The sequence below is a fragment of the Pocillopora damicornis genome, chromosome 1 (genome assembly GCF_964200805.1).
Source record: "Pocillopora damicornis chromosome 1, jaPocDami1.2, whole genome shotgun sequence".
Taxonomy (NCBI): Eukaryota; Metazoa; Cnidaria; class Anthozoa; order Scleractinia; family Pocilloporidae; genus Pocillopora; species Pocillopora damicornis.
This window is the reverse complement of record NC_142670.1, coordinates 15560190-15586449: the sequence shown is the minus strand read 5'-3', so window position 1 is coordinate 15586449 and position 26260 is coordinate 15560190. Positions and strand designations below refer to the sequence as shown.

The 26260-nt window shown below is 37.4% G+C and overlaps 5 protein-coding genes, 1 long non-coding RNA gene and 1 pseudogene across 7 annotated transcripts in view; all 7 read left to right on the top strand.

Annotated features, from left to right (window-relative positions):
• LOC149052283 (uncharacterized) overlaps positions 1 to 1973 on the top strand; it is a 2202-nt gene extending 229 nt beyond the window's left edge. Inside the window, exons 1-5 of the mRNA XM_089200480.1 lie at positions 1 to 242; positions 608 to 759; positions 852 to 928; positions 1065 to 1230; positions 1545 to 1973. The exon at positions 1 to 242 is cut by the window's left edge and continues 229 nt beyond it. Of these exons, the coding sequence (XP_089056606.1) occupies positions 64 to 242; positions 608 to 759; positions 852 to 928; positions 1065 to 1230; positions 1545 to 1861 (891 nt within the window). The 5' untranslated portion in view covers positions 1 to 63 and the 3' untranslated portion in view covers positions 1862 to 1973. The remainder of the gene's footprint in view (positions 243 to 607; positions 760 to 851; positions 929 to 1064; positions 1231 to 1544) is intronic.
• The window catches only part of LOC149052282 (uncharacterized), an 18680-nt gene extending 9891 nt beyond the window's left edge, over positions 1 to 8789 (top strand). The window contains exon 2 of the mRNA XM_089192026.1: positions 8622 to 8789. Within this exon, the coding sequence (XP_089048152.1) occupies positions 8622 to 8774 (153 nt within the window). The 3' untranslated portion in view covers positions 8775 to 8789. The remainder of the gene's footprint in view (positions 1 to 8621) is intronic.
• LOC113669918 (uncharacterized) overlaps positions 1 to 26260 on the top strand; it is a 257015-nt gene that overhangs the window by 135110 nt on the left and 95645 nt on the right. The window lies entirely within an intron of this gene.
• LOC149052281 (uncharacterized) lies at positions 11081 to 14636 on the top strand. The gene is made up of 4 exons (XM_089200471.1): positions 11081 to 12052; positions 12575 to 13263; positions 13510 to 13559; positions 13999 to 14636. The coding sequence occupies exons 1-4, from the start codon at positions 11081 to 11083 to the stop codon at positions 14418 to 14420; spliced, it is 2133 nt and encodes a 710-aa protein (XP_089056597.1). The 3' UTR covers positions 14421 to 14636.
• On the top strand, positions 14610 to 15821 carry LOC149052280 (uncharacterized). The gene is made up of 2 exons (XM_089200463.1): positions 14610 to 14799; positions 15202 to 15821. Exons 1-2 carry the CDS (start codon positions 14610 to 14612, stop codon positions 15819 to 15821), a joined length of 810 nt encoding a protein of 269 aa, XP_089056589.1.
• On the top strand, positions 22984 to 24630 carry LOC149052279 (uncharacterized). The gene has a single exon (XM_089200445.1). It carries the CDS (start codon positions 22984 to 22986, stop codon positions 24628 to 24630), a length of 1647 nt encoding a protein of 548 aa, XP_089056571.1.
• LOC149052278 (uncharacterized) lies at positions 24626 to 25794 on the top strand (annotated as a pseudogene).

Below are 26260 nucleotides of genomic sequence, written 5' to 3'. Positions count from 1 at the left end.
CTTCTACCAGTAACTGAATTCCATGCTTGTATTGTATATAGCTTGCATTGTCGATGTCCTCACATGGTTCTCTCCTTTCCCTTTTTTTTTCTTTTTTCTTTTTTACTAGTCACTAAAAGAGGATCTGTAAATGCTTGTACTTCTGTGGCGGGTAAACAGCTGGATGGCAGACAAAAAGGAAAATTAACCCTTCCAGATATCAGATCTCTTGATCCTGCTACAAAGTCAATTTACCTAACAGTGTAAGCATGATGTAACTACAGTATCACTGTCTTAGAAAATGAATGTTTTCAGTGAAATGTGAAGAAAAAATATTTTGCAAGGCCTTTAGTCTCCGACTGTGAAGATCATAACAACAGGCATTTGCTTACTGTTGAGTCAAATCAGACCAATAGATATTCAATATCTGGTCATTTGCACATGGAAATCATGGTACTTGAAGCTTGTATGTGGTGGTATTTTTAAGACTATTTATCTTCTTGCTCTTTCTGGGGTATTTTGACACTGCTAAATATCATCCAATACTCGTTGCCTCAAGAATTAATACTGCTGCATTTATTACTGTTTTAAAGCTACATCCTACTAAATTCTTTTTTTTATTCATTAGACAAACACGCATCCGTAGGGCCACAGAAAATAAGTTTCCTGGTAATAGTATTCCAACATTTAGAAGCAATCCAGAGGCAAGAAAACGACTAGACAAGTTAGTGAAGCAACTGGCCAATTCATGCTCAATTGAAGAAGTTAACTTTGGAGAAGGTACACTGTAGCTACATGTGGACAAGTTGTTTTTGCTTCTAACAAATTTATTATTATAATGTTTCAAACTTCCATCATGTGTTTAATTGCAGAGGGTATCCGGTCACATACAATGTCAGTACTCAATGAAAGAAGGAGGATGGTCACTCTCGGATACAATTATGAGGAAGTATGTTTAAACAAAGGACCCCTCTCCATATTAACTTATTTAGAAAAGAAGAAGCTACCCTTAACAGCATACATTTTTTTGTGTTTATGTGCAGAGCTGTTCTCTCACATGTACTATATTGAACACATCTATTTAGGATAAAAGGAAGTCAAGCGACAGTACAAGTGAAGGTGAAGGAAGCCCACCGTGCTCACAGATGAAAAGGCACAAAAGTGATCACAAGTCAGATAATCAGAGTGACACTAAAGATTCCAGGTCAAGCAATTCTGACGATAACTCTGAAGAAGGATCAGGCACAAATGGTAATCGTCAATTATAAATTTGTAATGTGTAGTTCCATAAAATATTCATACCTCCCCCACAAAAGGGATTCTTTTACAAGAACCCCCACCCCTCTGGAAAGTCCAATGAAACTTGATACATTTCTTTAAATTTTTTGGACTTTGAGAACCCCACTCCACCCCTTCCAGGAATTTCCAATCCCTTCTGTTGGGGGAGTATGAAGATTTTCTGGAACTACACAATGACATAATTTTTGTTTTATTTCTTTTGATAAGTTTAATTTTTCTATAGCGAGAGATTAAGTTCTGGTCGTTTCTTGCAATGTTGTTTTCAGTGGATCAGAGTTCATGCAATAAACTCTCAGTTAAAAGTGCTGAAGTCATCACAGTGGCAGTATTTAAAGAAACAAAAATGAAAGATGTAAAACTACACACACAGATCCTACCAGCTTGCAGATATCTTAAAGTTGCTGGGGTCAGAGGGAAATCTAAGCCATCAGTAACAAAGCTACTTGCTCAAGCATTTATTGACAAGGAATATGTAGTTGTTAATGAGTTAGAAAATTGCAACTTGGCCAATTTGACATTCAGTGATGTAACCGTGTCTTCTGATAAGGACATTGTATCAGATATAAAAGAGTGGCTGAAATAGGACTTTTCTTTTTAGTTCTTATTTGGACTACCAAGGAACAGTTAAGCCAAGGAAAACTAGGAGGAAGAAGAGGAAGTAGTGCATGTACGATTATCTCTATATTTCTTGCTGAATTGGCATCAAAATCTTGTAAGCTATTACTGCTACATCATGGAAGGCTTTGTAATAAGTGGCATTCTGCTGTAGCAGAAGCGATTTCTGAAGGGAATAGTATATATGATAGATATGTTGATAAACCGGGCATACTTCTTGATGTTCATGATGTGTGGGAAATATATGAAACAAGCCTAGAGAAACATATGCACATTTCAGAAACGAAACCTGTTTGGTTATCGCCTTCAACTGATCCTTTTTCATGCACTTTGGGTTTTAATCTTACTCAGTTTTCCCTGCAAAGAGGGCAACATTTTGCTGTTTTTATTTGCCATAAAAAGTCAGTCTTAATTGTAAGTGATGGCACTGGTAAAGTCTTGGTTATAGATACCCATTTCCATGCTGATACAAACAGTGGAACATATTTTATTTATGGGAAAGCAGATGAGGTTGCATTGTATTTCACCAAAAATTACTCAGGGAAAACAGTTGGTACTCTAACAGAAGTTTCATTTGTAGTTCTTGTAGACTGAAATTACTTGTGCATGCACCATTGATATAGTTTTCACAGGTTATTGGGCTTAAAATAGAAAAACAGCTGTCTGGCATTTTCCCTTGTCGTTTTGTTTATGGAAGATGGAAAAAATCACACACCAGTTATATTTTGAAACACTGCCGAAGGATGAATCCATATTTATGGCAAGGAGAAAAGAAAAAAAATCAAAGATCAGTTTATTTTGATGCTTCAGAGTTACTTTACTTGTCATAGCTCTGAAATTTTGTCTGCATTTTGGCTCAGTCATTGGCAGCCTACTACTTTGAGCCCAGCTGTTTGTTGTTTAAGTTGAATATTAACCCTACGTACATTTATGTACCACTGATCGATGGTGGTCCAGGAAAAGTACACTTTCAAATTAACATTGACATAAACTTGAAGTTGATTCATTTTTAAGAGTAAGCTGCATTGCAGACCAGAAATCTTAACTGGCAGGTACGTTTGAGTATTTGCCTATAATGTTGTGTTAAAACATATTGCAATAATATTGCACATATTAATTAACCTTACATATCATTCATTTTTGTGCATGCACTTGTACCAAAGTATAGTGATATGTAAGGAATGCATTGAGTTGATTTCTACATCTTGACAAAGTTGAATTATAGCTGGCTTTAGTAATACACACCATGTTCAGCCAGCTCCAGATCTTTCAACATCTATCTTTGGATAACTGCTTTGTGTGGTATGGAGTCAGTTGGCAGGTCATTAATAAAAATAATTATATTTAATACTTATATTGCGCTTTTTCTATAAAAATACTCAAAAGCGCATTACAATATTATTAAAAACTAAATTAAAACCAGTAAAATTACTCGGTAAAATTACAATATTACAATATTAACATTACAATATTAAAAAAATAAAAATAATAAAAATAAAAAATGAATAAATAAATAATCTAACTAAAAGCCTTTTTAAATAAATATGTTTTAACAGAGCGTTTAAAAGAGTCGATTGATGTTTCCTGTCTAATTGGCAGAGGAAGACTGTTCCATAAAAAGGGGGCAGCCATCGATAACGCGCGATCTCCCAAGGTCTTCTTCGTTCTTAGCTGAGGTCTTTCTAACAATATACCATTATTGTTACGGCGTAGTTGGTAACGTGAGACCGGTAAGATAGAGACAAGATCCTTAAGATAGCTAGGCGCAACACCGTGAAGAATCTTAAATGTAACAAGGATAATCTTAAAATCTACGCGCGAGCGCACTGGTAGCCAGTAGAGTTCTCTTAGCAAAGGAGTAACGTGACAATACTTAGGTGCACAGTAAACCAATCGAGCACTGGCATTCATGACTCTTTGAAGTTTCTTAATTAGATACTCAGGAGCACCGTACAATGAACCATTACAGTAGTCAAGCCTGCTTGTAATGAACGCGTGAACAAGCCTCACGGTGGACTCACGAGACAAATACTTCCTAATGTGCCGGATATTGTACAAATAATAAAACGCACTAGCACAAGTCTTAGTCACATGAGTCGACATGTCCAGATGAGAATCGAACCAGGTGCCCAAATTGCGCACTGAAGAAACAGGCGATACCTCAGCTTGGCCGATCTTGATCTTGTCAACGGACACCTTTGATAACTGTCGTTCCGTGCCAATGATCAGGAACTCAGGTTTATCGTCATTTAGCATTAACTTATCATCTCTCATCCAAGCGCGAACGTCACGAATACAGTTCTCAATCGCAATCACAGCATCAGCCTTGCTGGTCTTATCAACGGGATTAAACGATATATATAGCTGTGTATCGTCCGCGTAGGTGTGAACGGATGGCAGATGAGATTTCATGATGTCAAACAGCGAACTCGCGTAGATGGTAAATAAGAGGGGGCCCAAACAAGAACCTTGTGGAACCCCGCAAGACAGATTAAATTTATCAGAGAGCGATCCGTTAACTGAGACCTGCTGCGTTCTTCCCGCCAAATAAGATTTAAACTATGATAAAGCCTTATCCCGAAGGCCAAGCTTGGACTGCAGCCTGTGCAGAAGAATACCGTGATCTACGGTGTCAAACGCAGCGCTGAGATCTAACATAACAAGCAATGTGACGTGACCTTTGTCCATATTTAGCAGAAGATCGTTTTTAACTTTTAATAACGCCGTCTCAGTGCTGTGATTCTGCCGATATGCGCTTTGGAGGACAGGAAATAAGTTGTTGGCTGTCATATGATCTTGTAATTGGATAGCCACGGACTTTTCCGTGATCTTTGATGTAACCTGCAAGTTGCTCACCGGTCGAAAATTTTTGTTAATAGGTTTGAGTCCTGCTTTCTTAAGCAAGGGGTGAACTAAAGCATTCTTCCAGTTCTATGCAAAGACGCCAGACTCAAGAGACAAGTTGACAATTTTCCTAATAACAGGGAGCAGTTCATCCAAACAGAAGGACAGAATAGACGATGGCAGGGGATCAAAGGCGCACGACTTTGCACATGAGGCAGCAATTCTCCGTACACTCTCCTCAGACAGCGGAGAAAATTCAGAAAACTCACTACACGTTAAGGCTGATGTAGCAAGCGAAGTTGCGCCACTGGCATCCGCATCCAGCGCAGACCGAATAGCCGTGATTTTGTGGACAAAATACTCGCCCATCTCATTTGCTAGCATCCGAGCATCCGAATGAGGCGGCAGAGCCCTATCTACATGAAAATTCAAAAGACGTTTACTGGCCCGAAAAAGCTAGTAAAAAAAAGCCATTGATCCTTAGGCATGGCAGAATTCTCAAATGTTTCTGATAGCAAATTTAGGACTCCACTATTGATCATGTATTCAGATTTATAATAAACTTCAAGAGTATAGTTGTAAAATTTGTATTGTTTTATTGTCAACTGACTTCACATTAGCATTTGACAGCCCTCGTGATGCTTTTTCAACACTAGTTGATGCAGAAAGCCAATTACATATATATAAGCTACTTATTATTGCATTGTTATAAAATATATTGTTTTATTGTAATACTTTTAATGGCAACATATCTGCTTTGTACTGCATTGTCCTAATAAAATGGAAAGTTGGAGCTACATTACTTCTTGGCTTACACAGAGAGGGTTTCATCCTTGTAGACAAATCAATATGTATTAAAAAACCTTCCTCAAACATACTGGAATTCTTATATATATTAAATTAGCTTGTCTCAGCTAGTATTAGCAATGTAATATGTGAGAAGTTTGATGCGAAATATTTTGTTTAAGAAAGGTTTATCTCTAAATTACTACTGTTGGTATAGCTTCAGTTCCAAGGAAGGCCTATTTGATGAAAATCAGAGCTCCCAATGGTGGAAGAGCTGAAAATATTCAAAAATTGGGAATTCAATAATTCCAAACAATTGTAGAAATTGGGACTAATATATTCTTGAATTCCCATTTCAAGTTATGTTTGGGTTTTAATTGGTAATTTTCAAATAACCCAATATAAAACAATTTGAATTCCCAATTTGGAAAGTAGAAATTGCTATAAATTCCCTTTTTGTTTCCCATGAAAATCCCATTTTTGAAGGCGATTCCCAATTCTGGGATATTGTAGAATACCCAAAAATGGGAATCTACAATACCCAACAAGATGGACATTGAGAGCAGTCTCACATTCCCAATTTAGGCAATGTTTGGGTTTTTCTTGGGATTATTTTAGAAACCCATTAATATCCCATTTAATTACCAATATGGGAATCTGCCATTTTTTCCTATGAAAACCATCTAAAACTACCTACGATCGACTAAGAGAGTTCTCTGAGTACCGCATTGATAGTTTGCTCCTCTGGAGACCTCTGTAATCAATTTCAATTTTTGGAACCGCTTCACACGTTTCGTACCGCTTTCTTGTACTGAATGAAAGTTCTCTTACTTCACATGAAAATGTAATTAACTGGGTGCCATTGTTAGACATTTGTTGATACATTTGTGCAATTTTGTCCTCTTTGACTCAAGTTGTCAATTGAAAAATGAGATCGACTGTAATTTAGTTTTCCGTAAGGAAATTATAGGAACAATGATGGCCTTTGTAACTCCTATTTGTCGAGCACAATGATAGTCTGAATCATTCATCTACAGCTGGCCTCTTAAACCAGCCTACTATCTCCATTTCGAGCTAAGATAATATTTCTTTGATTTTTGGTGGTTTTAGATGGTTGCACTGAGGTATTTCTTTGATTTTTAGATGCTTTAAGATGGTTTGCTTGTAGATTGTTTAAGATGGTTTAAGATGGTTTAGGGCCTGGTTACATAAAGGTGAGGGACCCTTGGTAGTTGAGGTAACCTGCCTACCTGTGGTTGAGAAATAGCCTGTGTTAATGTACAATCCTACAACCTCAGGAACTCTAGCAACCCCAGCAAGATACATTGACCTACCTTGGGATTTTCACATGGCAAATTGCCATCCCTGTTGGGAGACATTCTCCTAAGCAGGTCACCCTGCCTATCATGTAAACATGATCAAGATAAAGTAAGAGATTATATGGATAGGCAGGTTACCTCACGTAGGTGGAGTCCCCCAACCTTCATGTAAACAGGCCCCTAGGATGGTTTTAAGATGGTTTCAGTTGCTTGTACATGGCTTTAGATGGTTTTAGTTGGTTGTAGATGGTCTGAATCAGTTGTAGATCAGGTTTTAGTTGGTTGTGGATGGCTTGAGTTAGTTGCAGATGGTTTGAGGTGGTTGTAGATGGTTTGAGTTGGTTGTAGATGGTTTTAGTTGGTTGTAGATGGTTTGAGTTGGTTGTAGATGGATATAGATGCTTCCAGATGGTTTCAAATGGTTACAGATCATTCTAGATGTTTTAAGAAGGTTATAAATGGTTCCAGATAGTTTAAGATGGTTCTGAATGGTTTTAGTAGATTCAAGATGGTTGCCAATTTTTTTACATGGGTCAAATGATTTAAGATGGGTTTATGTGGTTTTAGATGGTTTCAAATGGTTTAAGATTACTTTGGATCCTTTTAGTTTCTTTTCAGGTGTACATATTGGTTTTAGTTTGTGTTAAGGGGGTTTTTGGTCAGGCCATGCTTCAGTATTTCCCTTTCTTTGCCCCTTATGTGTTTCTTACATAAGTTTTGTCTTATATATTAATACAGTAAAACCCAAATGAACTAAGTGTTTTGAATAAGGTACTACATGCGAGGATGTTAATGCAGAAGGTCATATTCACAGTTGACTTCTGATAACTTTCAAATGTTATTCGAGCCAGCAACTAGCAAATGAAACAAAAGTCATTGGGGTGCTTTAGATTTACATGTTTTTTATTCATTTGCTATCGCTATTTTTTTCCTCTCTCTCTCCCTTTCCTCTCTCTGTGTCTCTCTATCTTTCAATTTGTTTTTATTTGTTATTTTCCATCTTTTTCAGTATTTTAAGATAGACAAAATTGATGTGGTATTTGTACCACACAATATAGATACAAAAAGAAATACTTTTAAAGAGATCTTGAAGAAGCTCAGAACTTTAATTTTATGGGACTGCATGCACAGACCTCTCCTCCCAGACTTTGCAAATTAGAGCATATAATAACAGTTTCCTTTTTTCAATAGCCTTTTTAGCTACTGTAAAATGTCATCTAACTGTTTTAAGTCATATTAATGTGATAAAGTAATTGGAAAATATATTTTTCCAATTGAATAAAGAGAGAAAGTTTCTAAAGAACCTGTGGTGCTGCATTTGTGGGGAAATATAGCAAGAAAATTATGTTTTATTTACTGAGTTGATAATATGAATTTACCATCATAAAGTGTTTCAAAGTTGACTTTTTGAGTATCAGCCCTAAAGTAGCTGTGACTGCATGTGTGTTGTCAGTGACAGTTAGTTCAAAGTTTTCTTGTTTGTCAAACTGCTAAACCAGTTAGAATTTTACTTTTCTTGGTTTTTTCTTTTAGTGTGAAACATTACTTTTTTTTCTGGTCGGCATTGGATAAACAACCACAATGCGAAGTGTAGTAGTGGTTCCAGAGTGCTTGATGGACACAAGAGGACAGAAAAGAAACTAGTGAGGAAACAAAGTGGCTTTAATGCTTTCACAAGGGAGTTTCTCCACAAAGGTAGTCATTCTTGATCTAGCTAAATTTGTGCTTTACATCTTACCTTTTAAGTTAAAAAATGCATCATGTCCTTTTATTCCACAGAACAAACTGGTGGAAGTGCAGAGGTCTTTCGCACCATCGGAGAAAAGTGGAGGAACTTGTCTGACTCAGATAGAGATGCCTACAAAAAGGTGGCAACAGATTCAGGGTCAGCTGTGTCACTACCCTCAGCTGATAAACAAGCCAAGAAGATAATTGGCAACATCATGAAATAGGTCAGCTAGTAATAATCAGTCATTATCGTCATCATTATTACAAACTTACAATGATATTTATCACATTTTGTGATGTGAACTTTGTGGTTTATAAATGACCAAGTTCAACTCACCAAGCTGTATAAAGACTGGATTGACAAGTTCTTGAAATGATATACCCAATACATTTACTGACCTTATGATTTTGTTTAATTTGTAAACTGGTCTTAAATTGTGCTATAATAGCAAACAAGCATTTCCTATTGAATTTTTCTGTTCGACATTGATTTTAATTGATCAGCATTAATTTATCAGTTTTCTTATTGTTACATTTATATTACTGGTAGATTGACTGTTGTCAAATAAAATTATGATATTTATCTGTGTGGATTGTAATTTAAGATATGCCAAAAATTTTCCCCTTTCTTATAATTTTACAGTTGGTCACCAGGTGTCTCAGCAAGCTCTTAATAAACAATGAAAGTTATTCTTAAACTTACTCATAATTACCTGTTTTAAATATCTTACTTTTTGGGTTTTTTCTTTTCCTTGATTTACACAACTTTCTAAGTATGCAAGCTCAGTAATTTTCATGTATTTAAATGTTTGTCACCATACACTCCCATCATGGAATACAACTATAATCCAGCACTAAACAAACTGACATTGCTTAAGTAATGAGTATATATGTTATCACACTTATTCGGTTCTTCTAATTGTTACCAATCCTTATGAGGCTTATACTATTTTGCGAAACGAAACGAAACGAAACGAAACGAAATCGGGTCAGATGAAATAAAACAAAAGGAATAATGCAGATATATTTTCAAATAAGGTAAAGATAACTTTCACAAGGATTTTGGAGTAATCGTTCATTAATTAGAAGGATTTTTATTCATTTCGCAAAATAGTAATTTTAGGAGAGTTACTATTTTGCGAAATGGACTATTTTCACTCTGCGGTGACAACGTGACCTCTTTCATGTCGCGAAAATACATTTAAACATTACAAATTAGTATATAACCGAACATTTTGGCCTCCTCTTATTTCTTAAACCGTATTAAAATATATTTCGCAAAATAGTAATTTTAGGAGAGTTACTATTTTGCGAAATGGACCATTTTCATCCCTGCGATGACAACGTGACCTCTTTCATGTCACAAAAATACATTTAAACATTACAAATTAGTATATCACCGAACATTTTGGCCTCCTCTTATTTCTTAAACCGTATTAAAATGTATTTCGCAAAATAGTAATTTTAGGAGAGTTACTATTTTGCGAGATGGACAATTTTCACCCTGCGGTAACAACGTGACCTCTTTCATGTCATAAAAATTCATTTAAACATTACAAATTAGTATATCACCGTACATTTTGGCCTCCTGTTATTTCTTAAACCGTATTAAAATGTATTTCGCAAAATAGTAATTTTAGGAGAGTTACTATTTTGCGAAATGGACTATTTTCACCCCTGCGGTGACAACGTGACCTCTTTCATGTCACAAAAATACATTTAAACATTACAAATAAGTATATCACCGAAGATTTTGGCCTCCTCTTATTTCTTAAACCGTATTAAAATGTATTTCGCAAAATAGTAATTTTAGGAGAGTTACTATTTTGCGAAATGGACAATTTTCACCCTGCGGTGACAACGTGACCTCTTTCACGTCACGAAAATACATCTAAACATTACAAATTAGTATATCACCGAACATTTTGGCCTTCTCTCATCTCTTAAACCGTATTAAAATATATTTCACAAAATAGTAATTTTAGGAGAGTTACTATTTTGCGAAATGGACTATTTCACCCCTGCGGTGACAACGTGACCTCTTTCATGTCACAAAAATACATTTAACCGAACATCTTGGCATGTTGCACCAACACGACAGTTTTCCAGTGGCGTCTAAACATGTTTAGACTCTCCGTCTCGTATAGAGAACAGAAGCATATCCATGCCGAAATAGTCGTCCAGCAGTTTTATAATCGCAAGTAATACAGTTCCTTTGCTTCAAAATTTTTAATAAAAATAATATACATGGAAAAGTTACGCGTACGCGCTTCTGATTACACCCCCGTCGCACACCTCTTCCTTACGAGCAAGAGATCGTGTTTCGCATTTGCGCAAGTTCCACGTGCTGCAAGAAGTTTGCTTTGTGCTCGCTTTGTGTGCTGTTAAATCAGGCAAGATTATGGCTTTTAAATTTCCTGTTCTTAAGCCCAAGACCATCGACTGTTCAGGTCTTCCAGTTCATGATTTCAAGTGTTTGACAAACAAGGAAATCATTAGTAAGGGCGCTTATGGTGCTGTGTTCACTGCTAACTGGCAGACTGTTCCTGATGCGGGTGGGAAGTCAGCCGCTGCGGAGAAAGTGGTCGTTACTCGGCGAGGACATATTGGATAAGAAAACGTTTGTAAAGGAAGCAAGAATCATTCAAGAGTTGAAACATCCAAACATTGTGAAGTTCAAGGGAATCTGCAACAATCCCTTCGCCCTTATTCTCGAGTATGTGTATTTCGATTTCCAACCATTCGGTATCGAGTCAAAAGTTAGCTCCCTTGCAGAATTTCTTGGTGTTCTTGAGGGCTCCGATTGCGACGGTTTCGTCACCCCTCAAGTCATCTCCACCATTTGCAAGGATGTAGCATTGGGTCTTAAATATCTGCACGACAAAGATGTCGCCCATCGGGATTTAAAGCCGGCTAACATCTTGGTCACCAATCAACACTACTGTGATCTGACTACAAGTGCTCAGAGAGAAGGCTGGGAACAGCGCCCTCTGCTATGTAAGCTAACTGATTTCGGTGAAAGCCGCTCCACTAAGATACAAACTAATTCCATCCTGCAGTCCCAAACTGCTCGAGTTAATCGAGGAACACCGGTATATATGGCCCCAGAAATGCTGATTGAAGCGATTCGTTTACCGCTTGCATCAGGAGAAGATCTTAAGAGAGCCGACATTTGGTCTTTAGGCATGACCCTGTTTGTATTACTGAACCCTTGTGTCAAGTATCCCTACTTTGATGAGATACAAGCAGCCCTAAGAGAGGGAAAAACACCCCTGCAAGCACTGGAGCATTTCTTCATAACGAGAAAATTGCCAACGGAGCCATGCAAATATCAACACAAGCATGCTACTGACTGGTATTCGGTCAACAAGATTTGGCTTAAGTGTGCTCAATTTGACCCTGATAAACGGCCAAAGGTTGAAGAAGTGGTTTCCATGATCAGCCAGGGATCTACCATGTCTACTCTTAATATCCCCTTGAAGGTTAGTCATTTGTATTTTTTAAAGGGTAATATTTTTTAATCTTGTCAAGAACGAGGAAAATGTTCGTGAAAGGGTCATTAATGTAACCCAGCCAGTAATCGAGCTTTGCAAATTTCCTGAAGAGTGCGAAGTGTTCCGTGTAGAGAGTAATTTTACAAAACTGCAGTTTATCAAAATATACCATTTTAACTTTCTGCAAACAACCTTGTTCTTTTCTCTCACATGATGATTTGGCATGGAAATACGTTTCACAAAGATATTTTAAAAACCATTTTTTAAACGACAATTGTAGACACAAAAAAATTAAAAACCACATTATCTTACTGGCAAAAAGGAATTTGGAGAAGTATTTGTTGGGAAAGTGGAATATTTCCAATGCGTGGTGACAGTCTTGTCGTCCTTGTCTCCTAAAAAAGCCCTCGAACATCAGATAAAACAAGCTAAAATAAACTTATAATGTTAAAAACAATTACAGTAAAGATTATTCATCTTTGTGTGAAAGTCAAACTTTATTCCTCATAGGTCAGTCAAGCCTCATGCCTAGAACAGTACGACAGAAGGGTTGCACAGATTGTATCCAGAGGTGACAAGGTACCTGAAGAATTTCCGGATAATGATGGAACTAATGCCTGTGCCTTTCTATGTGTAAAAATTGCTCATGAAATACGTAAGTTCCGAGAAGAAGCAATTGGGGGTGGTAAGAAGCTGTGGCAAAATATTTGCGAAGTGGCAGAAAATGTCATCACAGAGTTCCCCCGAGTGGTAAATCCATACAGGAATTGTGAGGAACTCTACGATGTTCTGTCGGCGTACCAACTGATACGGAGTGTTGGTGCTGAAGTTGGCAAGTACGATTTTTCAGAAGAAATCTTGGAGAGCGACTTCGTATTCTCCCAAAAAGGGCAGACTAACCTTGTCCATGCCTTATCTTCCATGTTATCGAAAAAAGATTTTTGCGTTGCCATCTACACCTGTGAGCCATTAGTCTTCATAATTGGCCTTGCAAGCGACTGCTTCTTTATTGTAGATACCCATCCTGTTCCCGCCGAAGTTGGTGGTAAAGGCACCGGCCTTCTCAAAGTATTTTCAGAGGTAAAAGAAGAGGAAACGGCATGCGAAGGAGTCTGTCGCTGGATATGGCAGCGCCTGGTTTCTAGTGGTGTAAAAAATTATATGTTGCAGTCGCTCTCTATAATGAGCGAAAATGAAAGGTACCAGTCCTATTTCTTATGATTATTACAATATTATCCTTTACTGTTATTACACCGACGAAAGTGTAGCAGAGGAAATAGATGAATATCGCTTGATGTCCAAGTAACTTTACTTTCAAACACGGTATCCCCTGGACCTGAGAAAGCAAATTTACCATCTATATATTTGAAATTAACTTTGAACAGGTTGTCCAACAGATGATATTGCGGGGTTTCGTTTTTAAAATAATTTTTCTTTCATTTCAGTGTTTCGCCATCTTCGACTAGTAAAGAGCTGGGATTAATAGAGAGAAATGGTATGCAATCTTATCGTTTAGGCACAGATGTAATAATAGCTTGCTTAATTACCACCAACTTAAAGCCGAGTATCAGGTATTCATATACTGAGCGAGAATTGTAGTGAATACAGTTTGACTGAAAGCACGGTTTGTATTTACCTTAAAGCGTCACTTACAAAACCGTGGTCGATTTTCGTCGTTTAAGATTAGCACTTTCCTGTACAAACCATTAAGTTAAATACATTTCCCTGATGCAACTGTACTCATTCATGTCTGAACAGAAAGCTTATTTGGTTTTACATTTCAACGAACGCCAGTTACCCTACTACGGTAAAATTACGTACTTTTTTAAGGAAGTTACTGACTGTCTATTGTGGGGTTTGTCAGAATTTGAAATACATGAGAATTAAACTACATAAATGCAATGTTGCCTTACTTGATACTGTGAAATTCACAGATGATTGCTCACCGATTGGCAACAGCGGTGCCGAAGAAAGTGTAGGGAGGGCAGAGCTATCTGTTCCAATGATTGTGCTCAGCAGTAGTGATGGCTCCGACGTAGTCCATACCTCAGAAAGCTATATACATATTGGCAAAGGCCTGGTAGAAAACGAACCTGTGAAAAGTTCTGTGAGCATCAGTTTGGCGTCCATGAGGAGAGATGAGCCCGTGAATGAACTGGATATTACGGGTTCCACAGATGGCGCTATTTACAAAAAACTTCAGCAGTTTATAGAGTCTCAAACACGCAGAGCCAAAACGAATGCATTCTCCAAGACCAAAGTTAACCTAAGTGCAGCCCGCGAGCTGGAAGAGGAAATGGAAGACGATAGCGGAATCCCTTCATGTTCCAAACGACCCTCGAAAAGGTCCACGTAAGTGCCAAAAAAAACTAAGCGGGACTTCTGTTTTTCGGTTATTAACCTTTGTATTCTCCATTAGTATCTTAAGAAAACAGGAACACTCAGTTTTTGCTTTTCCGAATAGAATTTACACGTCACATAAGAAGAGAATTGTTACAAGCTAATGATAGAGGACCCACCGAATTAATTTATTTGTTTCTTTTATATGGAAACGATTAGGTCAACTGAAGTCGAAATAGCATCGCCGTTCCACCAAAAAAAAAGACGGCGGCGGTCTCACGTATCTTCTTCGAGCAGCCTTAACGTGTCTGAAGAAGATGAGCCCGAAGTTGGCTCCGACAATGATAACTACGATCCCTACAGCAATGAAGACGACTCCGAGAAAGCTCAGGAAGGTAAAGAAAGATTAGAAAAGAGAAAGGAAACAAAACAAACAAACAAAATTGAAAAGGAAGGGCAAGAGACCACAGTTGAAATGATGAATTTTGAGAAGTTGGAAAAAGGTTTTTAGAAACCACAAGTTTAGTTTTCTCTCAACTGCCCAGAGCCTTTGTGGTTGATTCAATCGATCAGAATTGAGATTTTAGAAGAAACAGACGGTTTTGAAACACCTTGCGTGTTTCACTTTAAGAAGGAGTTTTGTATAAATGCTTTATAATTGGTAGGCGTTCATTTAAGGTATTTTGAAATATATTTTCGTACGAAGCATACTATATTTCCCCATAATGATAGAGAAAATGGCTGCAAATAGTATCAAGAGTTTTTGCTCATTATCTGTGTTTCGTTTGTCTTTTTAGGCCTAAAAATCAATGGGCAACCTGTTTTTAAAGTTTCTCAGAAGGGTCTTTCAACAAAAGAAGTTATAGATATCTGCATCGCAGGTAATTTTGACACTAAGAAAGTCTGCCGCAAGGTGGCACACGGAGTTACCGAGTCGGCCATTTTTATTGTCGATCTAAACATCGTTAATGAAGGAGATTTGACGACGGATGGTAACGGAGTATACGCGCGTCACTCTTGTCCCACCGAAGTTGTCAGAGTAGATTTTTCCAGTGAATCTCGTATCAAAAGAGTCAGCAAACGTAAAAAAGGAAAAAATCCTGAAGGAAGCCACATTTTTTCTGTCAAGCGTCATTACAGCTGGCATGCTTCTTCAGATGAGTTTTGCCGTATTATAACTAAGGTACATGACCACCGCAAAGGGGAGCTTGGACGATATGCTGTTATACAGTATAAAGTAACAGAGGAAGCAGAAAAGCTATTTTCTAGAAAGGCCCATGGAAACGTGAAACATCACAAAGAGGCTTTTTTTCGAACAAAACCAAGCGTCCTTACGAGGATAAAACAGTATGCCGAAGAGAATCCTGCAAAGCACGTAATCACCAAAAGTACAGCAAGATGCAGGTGGTGTTTCTAATGTCAAATCTGTGTCCGACATCCCACGTAACAGAAAACAAGTATACAACCAGGCCAGCAAAATAGAAAATCGCATTCGTTCTCGGAGTACAGGACCACAAAAAGCAGCCGATTTTACCAAATTAGTTACTCAACTGCAAACTTCTGACTTTGTAAAAGATGTTTCATTTGGTCTTCGCCACGGAAAAGATACCTCCCCAAACACATTCGCAGCGAAAGATTTGCATATTGAATGGTTAAAAAGTTTTTGTTCAGGAACCAGTCCCAAATCTCAATGCGGTATCGATATGACTTACAACTGTGGACCTTTCTATTTGACAACTTTAACTTTCCCACATCCAATGTTTGTTCATAGAAATGCACGCGATAAACACCCAACTACTTTGGCAGGCATCATGACAAGCACGAGTAGGGAAATGGAGGACTACGAGTACCTAGCAGCAAATTTAAAGAGGAAGGGCATCTGTAATCTAACCTATGGAACTGATGGAGAAACTCCTTTGGAAACAGGCTTCGAGAAGGTATTTCCAATTCATGGAACTTCTTCAAGTGACACAAATATCCATCTCCGATGTTTTGACCATGTTAAAACAAACATATTAAAGAAGTTAACAAAATTGAAGGTACCGTCACCAAAGCAAACGGAAATAGCTCGCGAGCTTCTAGGCTCTGAGCATGATGGGAGAAGGATTATAGGTCTTGTAGATTGTACCTCTGAAGAGCAGTTTGATAAGGAGCTGAAGGTTACTGAGGGCCAATGGCCAGAGACATTTACCAAATGGCTTCACTCAAGTGAAGGTCGTCTTCGACCTTTATCTGAGAGTATGAAGAAATGCATGTTACGACCTGTTCGTGTTGCTGCTGGCCTTGGAAACCCGCCAAACAAGTGGCAAAACCAGAGAACCGAGGCATACAACAATGTCATAAAAGAGGAGATTTCCAGACAGAAAACTGATCAGGTGACGATACACGATCTCATTGAGAAACGCGTAGTGCAGCCTCATTTAGACGAGCTGGTTAAAGCCATCTATCAGATGGGAGAATATCGTCTGTCCGCAGACTATAATCACCTTGAGGTGGATCCATTACAGTGGACACAAATGACATCCCAGCAACGCGACGCAAAAATAAAAAAAGTCTTTGGTTGTATCCTTCCCAGCAGAAGGAGGGATGAGGCCATCACTAGAAAATTGTCCATAGGCCTTGTCGAGTGCCAGCTCTCATTACAATTTCCTTCTTATGAGCTTAAAGATATATGGAGGAGGGCGGAAATCATATTGTCGCATTATAAGATCATAGAACTTGCAAATACAAACTTCTGCGTCACTGAGTTTGATACCAGTTACACAGTAAAAACAAAGAAAGAGAAGATATCGTGCGACAAGACCTGCAAATCTTTCCGTGATAGTGGTGGTTTGTGCCCTCAGGTCCTTGTTGTCGCTGAGAAGATTGGTAAGCTGCGAAGTTTCATCACCACTTACAAGAAAGCTTCTAACAAAATGGGAAAAATCATCAGCGCAAACCTCTCTAAACAGCTTGGGGGAAAGCCGAATCAACGAGTAAAACAAAGAAGAGGGAAAAATAACGTAAGCCAGGTGCCAGTCGTGTCAGAAGAAGACCCTTATGACGTTATGGTGCCAAAGCCCACAAGATACATCGAGTATTACCAGAATGACGAGCCCTTTTATGTGGTGTTTACTCATGACTACTCGAATGCAAGAACATGCACCGGTTGCACAAATGAGTTTCCCAAGAGAGTACAGATAGCGCCCTACGACATTGTTCTACTTCACGAGGAGCGTTATCGCTACCCTAAAAAAGACGATAACGGCAATGTTGAAATGGTCGTAACGTATAAAAAAAAGGCAAAGAGGTTTTATTGCATTGATAAGAGCTGTATCCTTCCAAGGCACCCGTATTTCTGGAGAGGCTTGATAACTGTCACCAACAGTGTAAAGCAGCGTTTGAAAGACGGTCACAAGGATTTGCTTCTTGCAATGTTGAAGTTTGAAATAGGCGAAAATTACACAAAGACCTAATTCAACAAATTAATAGTATTCCAATTCTTGTTTCTACATTAGTCTATTCAGTCATTACAGTAGAACTCAGCCAGCTCAAATTTCCTAAGGAGACAAAAAATTGTTCTAGTTAGCTGATAGTAAATGACTGAAAAATTGGGCCAAGGGAAATTGGATCTCATTCGAGTTACCGGGGGGTTCGAGTTAGGGGGGTTCTACTGTATTTCAATCGCATTTAAAACTTTCTCAGGTTTTGGGTTTCCAGTAAATTTGCAATTTTTAAAGCATATGTAAATCTTTTAAGTAATCAAATATGTACTGTTGACAATAGAATGGCAATATTTTTCATCATGGCGTAAAAATAATTCATTTCGTAGAGTAGCAATTCTTCCAAAATTACTACTTAAAGAAATATATTTTTATACGGTTTAGGAAATAAAGAGGTGACCAAGATCGGGAGTGCACCATAATGTAATGTTTAAAAGTAAATTTTTGACCCGAAAAGAAAGACATTTTTGTCATTGAAGGATAAAAATATTTCGTTTCGCAAAATGGTATGCCTGCCAAAAACTACTATTTTGCAAAATGTATTTAAATACGGTTTATGAAATAAGAAGAGGACAAAATCTTACTGCATCAACCAAATACATATTGTGTGACACGAGAATGGCCACATCGTTGCCGCCCGCCGAGAGTAAATAATCCATTTCGCAAAATAAACATTTTTCGGAATTACTACATTCAATTAGTTTAGAAATTACTACATTAAAGAGGAGGTGACCGAGATCTTTGAGAATATACTATAATGTAATGTTTAAATGTATTTTCGTGACGTGAAAGAGGTCACGTTGTCACCGCAGGGGTGAAAATAGTCCATTTCGCAAAATAGTAACTCTCCTAAAATTACTATTTTGCGAAATACATTTTAATACGGTTTAAGAAATAACAGGAGGCCAAAATGTACGGTGATATACAAATTTGTAATGTTTAAATGAATTTTTATGACATGAAAGAGGTCACGTTGTTACCGCAAGGTGAAAATTGTCCATTTCGCAAAATAGTAACTCTCCTAAAATTACTATTTTGCGAAATACATTTTAATACGGTTTAGGAAATAAGAGGAGGCCAAAATTTACGGTGATATACTAATCTGTAATGTTTAAATGTATTTTTGTGACATGAAAGAGGTCACGTTGTCACCGCAGGGGTGAAAATAGTCCATTTCGCAAAATAGTAACTCTCCTAAAATTACTATTTTGCGAAATACATTTTAATACGGTTTAAGAAATAACAGGAGGCCAAAATGTACGGTGATATACTAATTTGTAATGTTTAAATGAATTTTTATGACATGAAAGAGGTCACGTTCTTACCGCAGGGTGAAAATTGTCCATTTCGCAAAATAGTAACTCTCCTAAAATTACTATTTTGCGAAATACATTTTAATACGGTTTAAGAAATAAGAGGAGACCAAAATGTTCGGTGATATACTAATTTGTAATGTTTAAATGTATTTTTGTGACATGAAAGAGGTCACGTTGTCATCGCAGGGGTGAAAATGGTCCATTTCGCAAAATAGTAACTCTCCTAAAATTACTATTTTGCGAAATATATTTTAATACGGTTTAAGAAATAAGAGGAGGCCAAAATGTTCGGTTATATACTAATTTGTAATGTTTAAATGTATTTTCGCGACATGAAAGAGGTCACGTTGTCACCGCAGAGTGAAAATAGTCCATTTCGCAAAATAGTAACTCTCCTAAAATTACTATTTTGCGAAATGAATAAAAATCCTTCTTATTAATGAACGATTACTCCAAAATCCTTGTGAAAGTTATCTTTACCTTATTTGAAAATATATCTGCATTATTCCTTTTGTTTTATTTCATCTGACCCGATTTTGTTTCGTTTCGTTTCGTTTCGTTTCGCAAAACAGTATAAGCCTCCTTATCAATGTTTTACACAGGTTGCAGAACTGGAAACACTTGGTGGTCATGCACTGATGTTATGTGCTTATGATGGTGTTTGTTACCAAGGTTCAGCTGGGATTGGTGACAGCCTTTTAAAAAAAAACATCATGGAAACATTTGCAAGTAGATTACACTGTGAGTACTGACTGTAGATATGCATTAATTAGCACTTTACTCTTGATATATACTTTCAGAAGCTCATTCTAATTTACTTGTAATGTTGAAATCTTTCTGCAAATTTTTTGCGCTTGAGAATTTGTGATTTGGATTTTTCCATACATGAGTTGATGAAAAAAAGAAAAACAATTAGTAAAACCAAGTACCTGTTAATTCCAATTTGCATTTTATTCCTGCACTCAAAACATAAACAGAACCTCAAAAAAAAGTTATCGAGAGCAGTAGTCCCGGTACTCAATTTCTGTTACTCTAAGTGTACATCTATGTTCTTAAATATCAATATAATCTCAAGATATTAAAACAATAAATGAATCTCAATGAAATTCATTACATTGATGCTTAGATCAACAACTTATTACACCAAGCATCTCGTTTCTGAACAACTTAGAAAAGAAAGCATTATATTTCCAGTGAAAATAGGTCCTTAATTTATAGTTAATTCCCTGGTGGAAAAGCAAAACGTGTCAGCAAAACATCTACAAGAAGTGTTCAACTTCAAATACAGTATGCGTTTTTATAGCATATCTTTGCCTTTATCCATGCACGTGCGGATTAAGGTCTTCGAAGATCTAGCTGATGTTCCTCCAAATCATTGAAAATATCTTTGTTTTCTCTTTCCACTGAAATGGCCGCATTCAGTTTCAGTTGACCCATGATTGAAAACTACATCTCCATAAACTACTATTTGAAGCATTTAAGGGGTCAATAGCTGTTTAACACTCAGCTTCTGCCTTTTCTGTGATTTGTTGCAATACGAAAAAAAGTCAGTCTTCTTTCCCAATATAAATTTTATTTCTGCTTTTAATGTATTGATGTGGTAATTCCCTTTATCTATGGCTATGATTTCTGTATAAGTGTCATATTCAACGCATCAAGGAGTGACTTTTAGCTTCGTTTTTTTTTTCCAGTCAATTTCTGTCTTCGTCTTTTGTGGGTGAACTTGTCGGAAACAGAGGAAGTAAAATGCCTTACGCTAACATACAGCAATTGGGAATTTCATTTAATAACCTTCCCTTGGATTTAAAGAAAGAGATTGGTGTTATTCCGCGTAAACCGTCTCTTTACGGAAGCGACCCCTTCAGCCACCACTCACACATCAACTTCTCCTACGCCCACTCCTTCCCTTGTTAATTCGTCGACCTCCTGTTAATTAGTACTCCCGGTTTAAGTTAAAAACCACTGCTATTCACAACCGTAACAATACCAACTCACAACAAACTAACTACTAATAGAACTTACAAACACCTCAGTCGAAAAGATGAAATTTACACAATATATATTCTTCTTTCACTTTGACACAACCTCATCACACACAAGTTCTTTAAGTGCTTATCAGTCATCTGCAACCAAAGCCACAGTGAGTGTTGACTACTGTACTTCCTGCACATCCATTGTTCTTGGTACTCCTTCCTAATCTCAACGCAGCACTTCCTCTGCTGCTGGTTTTATCGTTTCCAAAGGTGAGCAAGTTTTTGTGTCTAGTGCATTAGCACGCAGACACGATGGAAAAGCGTACGGAATTCGAATAGCACTTTATATACGCCACATTTGAGCACGAAATATGATGTTTTACTCATAGTTTACCTTACGTGATGGACAACATGAAGTATACACTGATTTTCAACCAGTGGAATGTGTAACCATGTCGATATTTTATCGTTATAATTTCGGAAACTGTCGGTTGACCAATTGGATTCAAGTAGAAAACTGCAAGGAAGAGTCGGGAGCAATTGAATTCGGGGACGAAAATATGACGATGACTCTGATCTTTGACCACCATGTGCTTTTACCCGTGCCTTGAGGAAAGAAGGGGCGAAATTTCCGCACAGCCCCATACATCATTATACATCCATATATGGGGCTTTCTTATTCAGTGTATCACCAGTAAGATGTACATGCATAATTAAGTATGGGGCTGTGCGGAAATTTTTCCAAAGAAGGAATTTCACACTTGTGGATCACACTTCGGAAAGTTGGTGAGTATCCTTTTGCTCTTGTAAACTTTATGATGAACTTCTATAACGTTGGTTTCTCAGTATGCCACAGCTTTCGAAGTTTGAGTCAATGTGGTCGAGTAAAAGACTTTAAAGGATGTTTTCAAGTGTTCGATCGATGCTCTCCACGCCAACAGAATAGTCATGCTGCGGTGTTGTTTACGATGCGTAAAGGAAAGAACTTCAGCTTCGTGAGCTCCATTTGGGGAAAAGAAAAGGCCTTAAAGGCAAACATTGAGTTCCTTTTGGGGAATATCGAGCCCCTTTTGGGGAAAATTGAGCCCCTTGTGGGGAAAATTGAGCCCCTTCTGGGGATTATTGAGCCTGTCCGTTTGGAGATTACACAAAATGTATATAGAAGAGCGAGAAACCTGATTGATGTTAAAGGAAAGACCCCTTTGACTGACGAAACATCTGCGAAAGCTGTGGTATATATGAACAGAAAAAGTTATGTTAGTAGCAGTATAAATGCGATTAAACGTAATTTAAGCGATTTCTCGAAAACAACCGATGTGGATATGTTGTGTTCACGTGGAACAGATGAAATTGATACACGTTTCAAAATAGCTGACCAAAAACAAAAGAAACGACGTAGAAACCGAGAGCCGTCGACGGTCTCGATGAAACGGATTGTGCAGTTTATGAAAAAAAGGAAAACAAGATATAAACTTAAGGTCATCATTAGGAAATATATTCGTAAGTCTTCAAGGTTATACAGCTTTGCTACTGACTATAAGTTGTGTTACATAAGATATCTTAAGAGATGTGACAGTTTTTTCACCAGCTTTGTTAATATAAGCAAACCAATCATAAATAAGCTTTTAAAGAAATCAAGCAGCCATTCTAGAAGATTTTCTGTATCAAGAATGAAGCTTATGACTTCAGGTGATATTGAATTAAATCCAGGCCCTCAACTACATGTAAATGTCAACACTGAAACTACAGTATCAGTTGGTTCCACCATATTGTTAAACTTTCGGTTACGTCACACAGTGTTCAAAGATATGAAGAACTCAGATTATGGATCTCTTGCCCCCAATTTATGGCAAGAACATTTTACAATGGTTGAACTGGAGGAAATTATGAGAAAAAGGGAAAGTAGAGAATTTGCTCAGATTCTAAATAGATTGAGAGAAGGTAATCACACCCAAGATGATATTGCAAAACTGAAAGAAAGATGCATTTCAGAACACTGTATGAATTACTCAATTGATGTTCCTAATTTGTTCATTCAAAATTCAAAAGTTGACGAGTTTAATATTAGAGTTCACAGGGCAGCTACTGGTGACAAATATACCATCAAAGCATTGGATACTGTTATAGGTGCAAATTCTCCAGAACTCAGAGATAAAATCTTCAAGCAAATACCACTGGATCCCAGGAAAACAAAGCAATTAGCTTCAAATCTTCAACTTGCTGAAGGGGAAAGAATAGAAATAGCCATAAATGTAAGCACTGATGATGGTATCACAAATGGTGCTGGCGGCATCATCAAGATGATAAAATTGTATGACACAAATATACCATCTGGTATAATTTGGGTTCAATTTGACTATGTGGATGTTGGTGAGAAAACCAGACATGACAACAGACATGTGTATGTCAATGGCATTGAATGCACGTGGACCCCCATCAAACCTGTTACTGCACAATTTGCAGTTGGAAGAAATAGAACCGCTCAAGTTGTAAGAAAGCAGTTTCCACTTAGACCTGCAGCAGCAAAAACAATACATAGATCACAGGGTGACACTGAAACTAGAATAGTTGTTAACTTTACCACCAGAAGAGCAATACCTCATGTACATTATGTAGGACTGAGCAGAGTAACAACCATTAAGGGATTGTATATTACTGACCTTTGTGAAAGCAAAATAGTTGTTAATCCTGAAGTAAAAGCAGAAATGCAACATTTAAGAAAAGACTGGCACCTCAAGCTTTCCATAATTCCAATTTATAAAACAGATCCAACAGCCTTTAAGATATGTTTTCTTAATTCAAGGTCATTGCATAGACATATTGAGGACATACAAAAAGAATTAAACTACTCAAACACGGATGTAAATGTATTCTCAGAAACACGGTTATGTTACCTAGACAGTGATACTGACTACAGCATCACTGGGTATACCCTATTTAGAAATGACAGTCAACTTGACGTTTTCAATACAAGACCTTATGGTGGAACTGCAGTGTACAGTAAAATTCCTTTTCTACCTGGATATCCAGTTTGCAACAACACTGGTGGTGTTGAAATAACTATCATTAAGGTTACAACAGTTCCACATATTACCATAATAGGCATATATTGGTCACCAAGAGTGCCAATTAGACAAATGTGTGTAGCATCGATCGGACTTCCTACCCTTGATATTTCAGGTTTCAAAGTTTTCATTGGCGATTTCAATATCAATTGGTTAAATGAAAAAGACAAGATTCCTCTTTATAATCTATTTATAAGAGATCACAGTTACCGACAACTGGTATCATGTTCTACTACTAATAACAGAACCACTATAGACAATGTCTACACTAATTTACCTGAATCACAAATCCATGTTCACATTTTAGAAACTTATTTTTCTGATCACAAAGCAATCTGTGCATTGATTAAAAAATATACTTTTATGGTTTTCTTGTCACCTTCACTGTAACTTCCATTTGTTTTTCTTTTTGTCTTAAAGAGAATATTCATAATTAATGAGTACAAAAAAATTAAATTAACTCAAATGTACACCTTAGATACCAATCATGCACTGTGATTGACATCTAAGGGGTAATCTGCAGATATGTGATATGCAACACATATCCAGGTATGTTTATTTTATGATTATTGCTTTTGTGCCCTGTAGTACATACAGATTGCAGTTTTCTTTGATACCTGTTCTACAATTCACAGTTACTGATACCATTTATTTCTCTTCGCTCTCCAGGTAGACACACCTCGGTTGTAATAGACAACAACAATGAACAACCTAACAGGATACATTCATAACGTATCCCCTGTTAAGCACTCCAACAAGACTCGCTATTTTGATATGCTTATTCAAACAGAAGCGACCAAAGTACGTGGAGTCTGTTTCTCTTCAAGCAAGCATCTTGACTTTGAAAGATGCAGCAAACAAAAGTCCCCAGTAAAGATTAGAAACTTCACTATTAAAAATGACAGTGTTCTCATGAATGCAAGAGTCCAAATAGAGGAGCTGAAGGAGGTCACTTTTCTACGAGAAGAGATTCCCTCGACTCTAAGCATCTCGATGCTATCGAATGTCACCAATAACCAGCTTATTAATCTCAAAGCCAAAGTGGTCCACTTATCTGGAGTGAAGAAAATAATCACAAGAGATGGCACGAAGTCGAAAGCTGATTGTTGTCTCCTAGATCCATCTGGATCAATCAAACTAACCCTGTGGGAGGACCTGATTACAGAAGTTGCAGACAACAACAAATATAACTTCCGTAACCTTAAAGTGACGAAGGATAATGACAACTACTCCATTTATCTTACTACACCAAAGCATGAATGTTCAATTTCACCAGATGATCCTTTCCCAGAGAAAGTAGCTTCACCAGGTGATTTGCCAGACTACTTCACCCAAACATCAACAAATGCTGAAGTCCTTGGTCTTCAAAATTTCATGTGCTATCGCCAATGTTGCAAATGTAACAAAAAGCTTCCAGCAACACCAGGGAATGTAGTAAAATGTGAAACATGTGGCCTCAGGCAGAAAGTGTCTGCTTGCAGCAGTCAGTACCTCTTGTAGGCATTGCTGAGACATGACATTAACACCACTGTAACATTTTTTAATGATACTTGATACTTGGGAGGTTGCTGTTGGTCCGCACTTACACCCATTTTGGAACAATTTGGTCAGTTTCCAGATTTTTCTTATGATTTCAATGATATCGATATCAATGATATCGACATTGACTCGCACTTGGACTCATCTTGGTGATACTGCCAGTTTCCAGAACTCTGTTATGATTTTCATGGGATATTGCTGTTGATCAGCACTAAGACCCATTGGCGATATTGGCGAGTTTCCGCACCTGTCTTGTGATTTTCATGGGAGATTGCTGTTGGTCCGCACATACACTCATTTTGGAAATATTAGTCAGTTTCCAAATTTTTCCTATGATTTCCATGAGCTGTCGACATTGAATCGCACTTGGACTCATTTTGGCGATACTGGTCATTTTCCATAACTCTTCAATGATTTTCATGGGATATTGTTATTGATCCGCGCCTAGACCCATTTTACTGATATTGGCCAGTTTCCACAT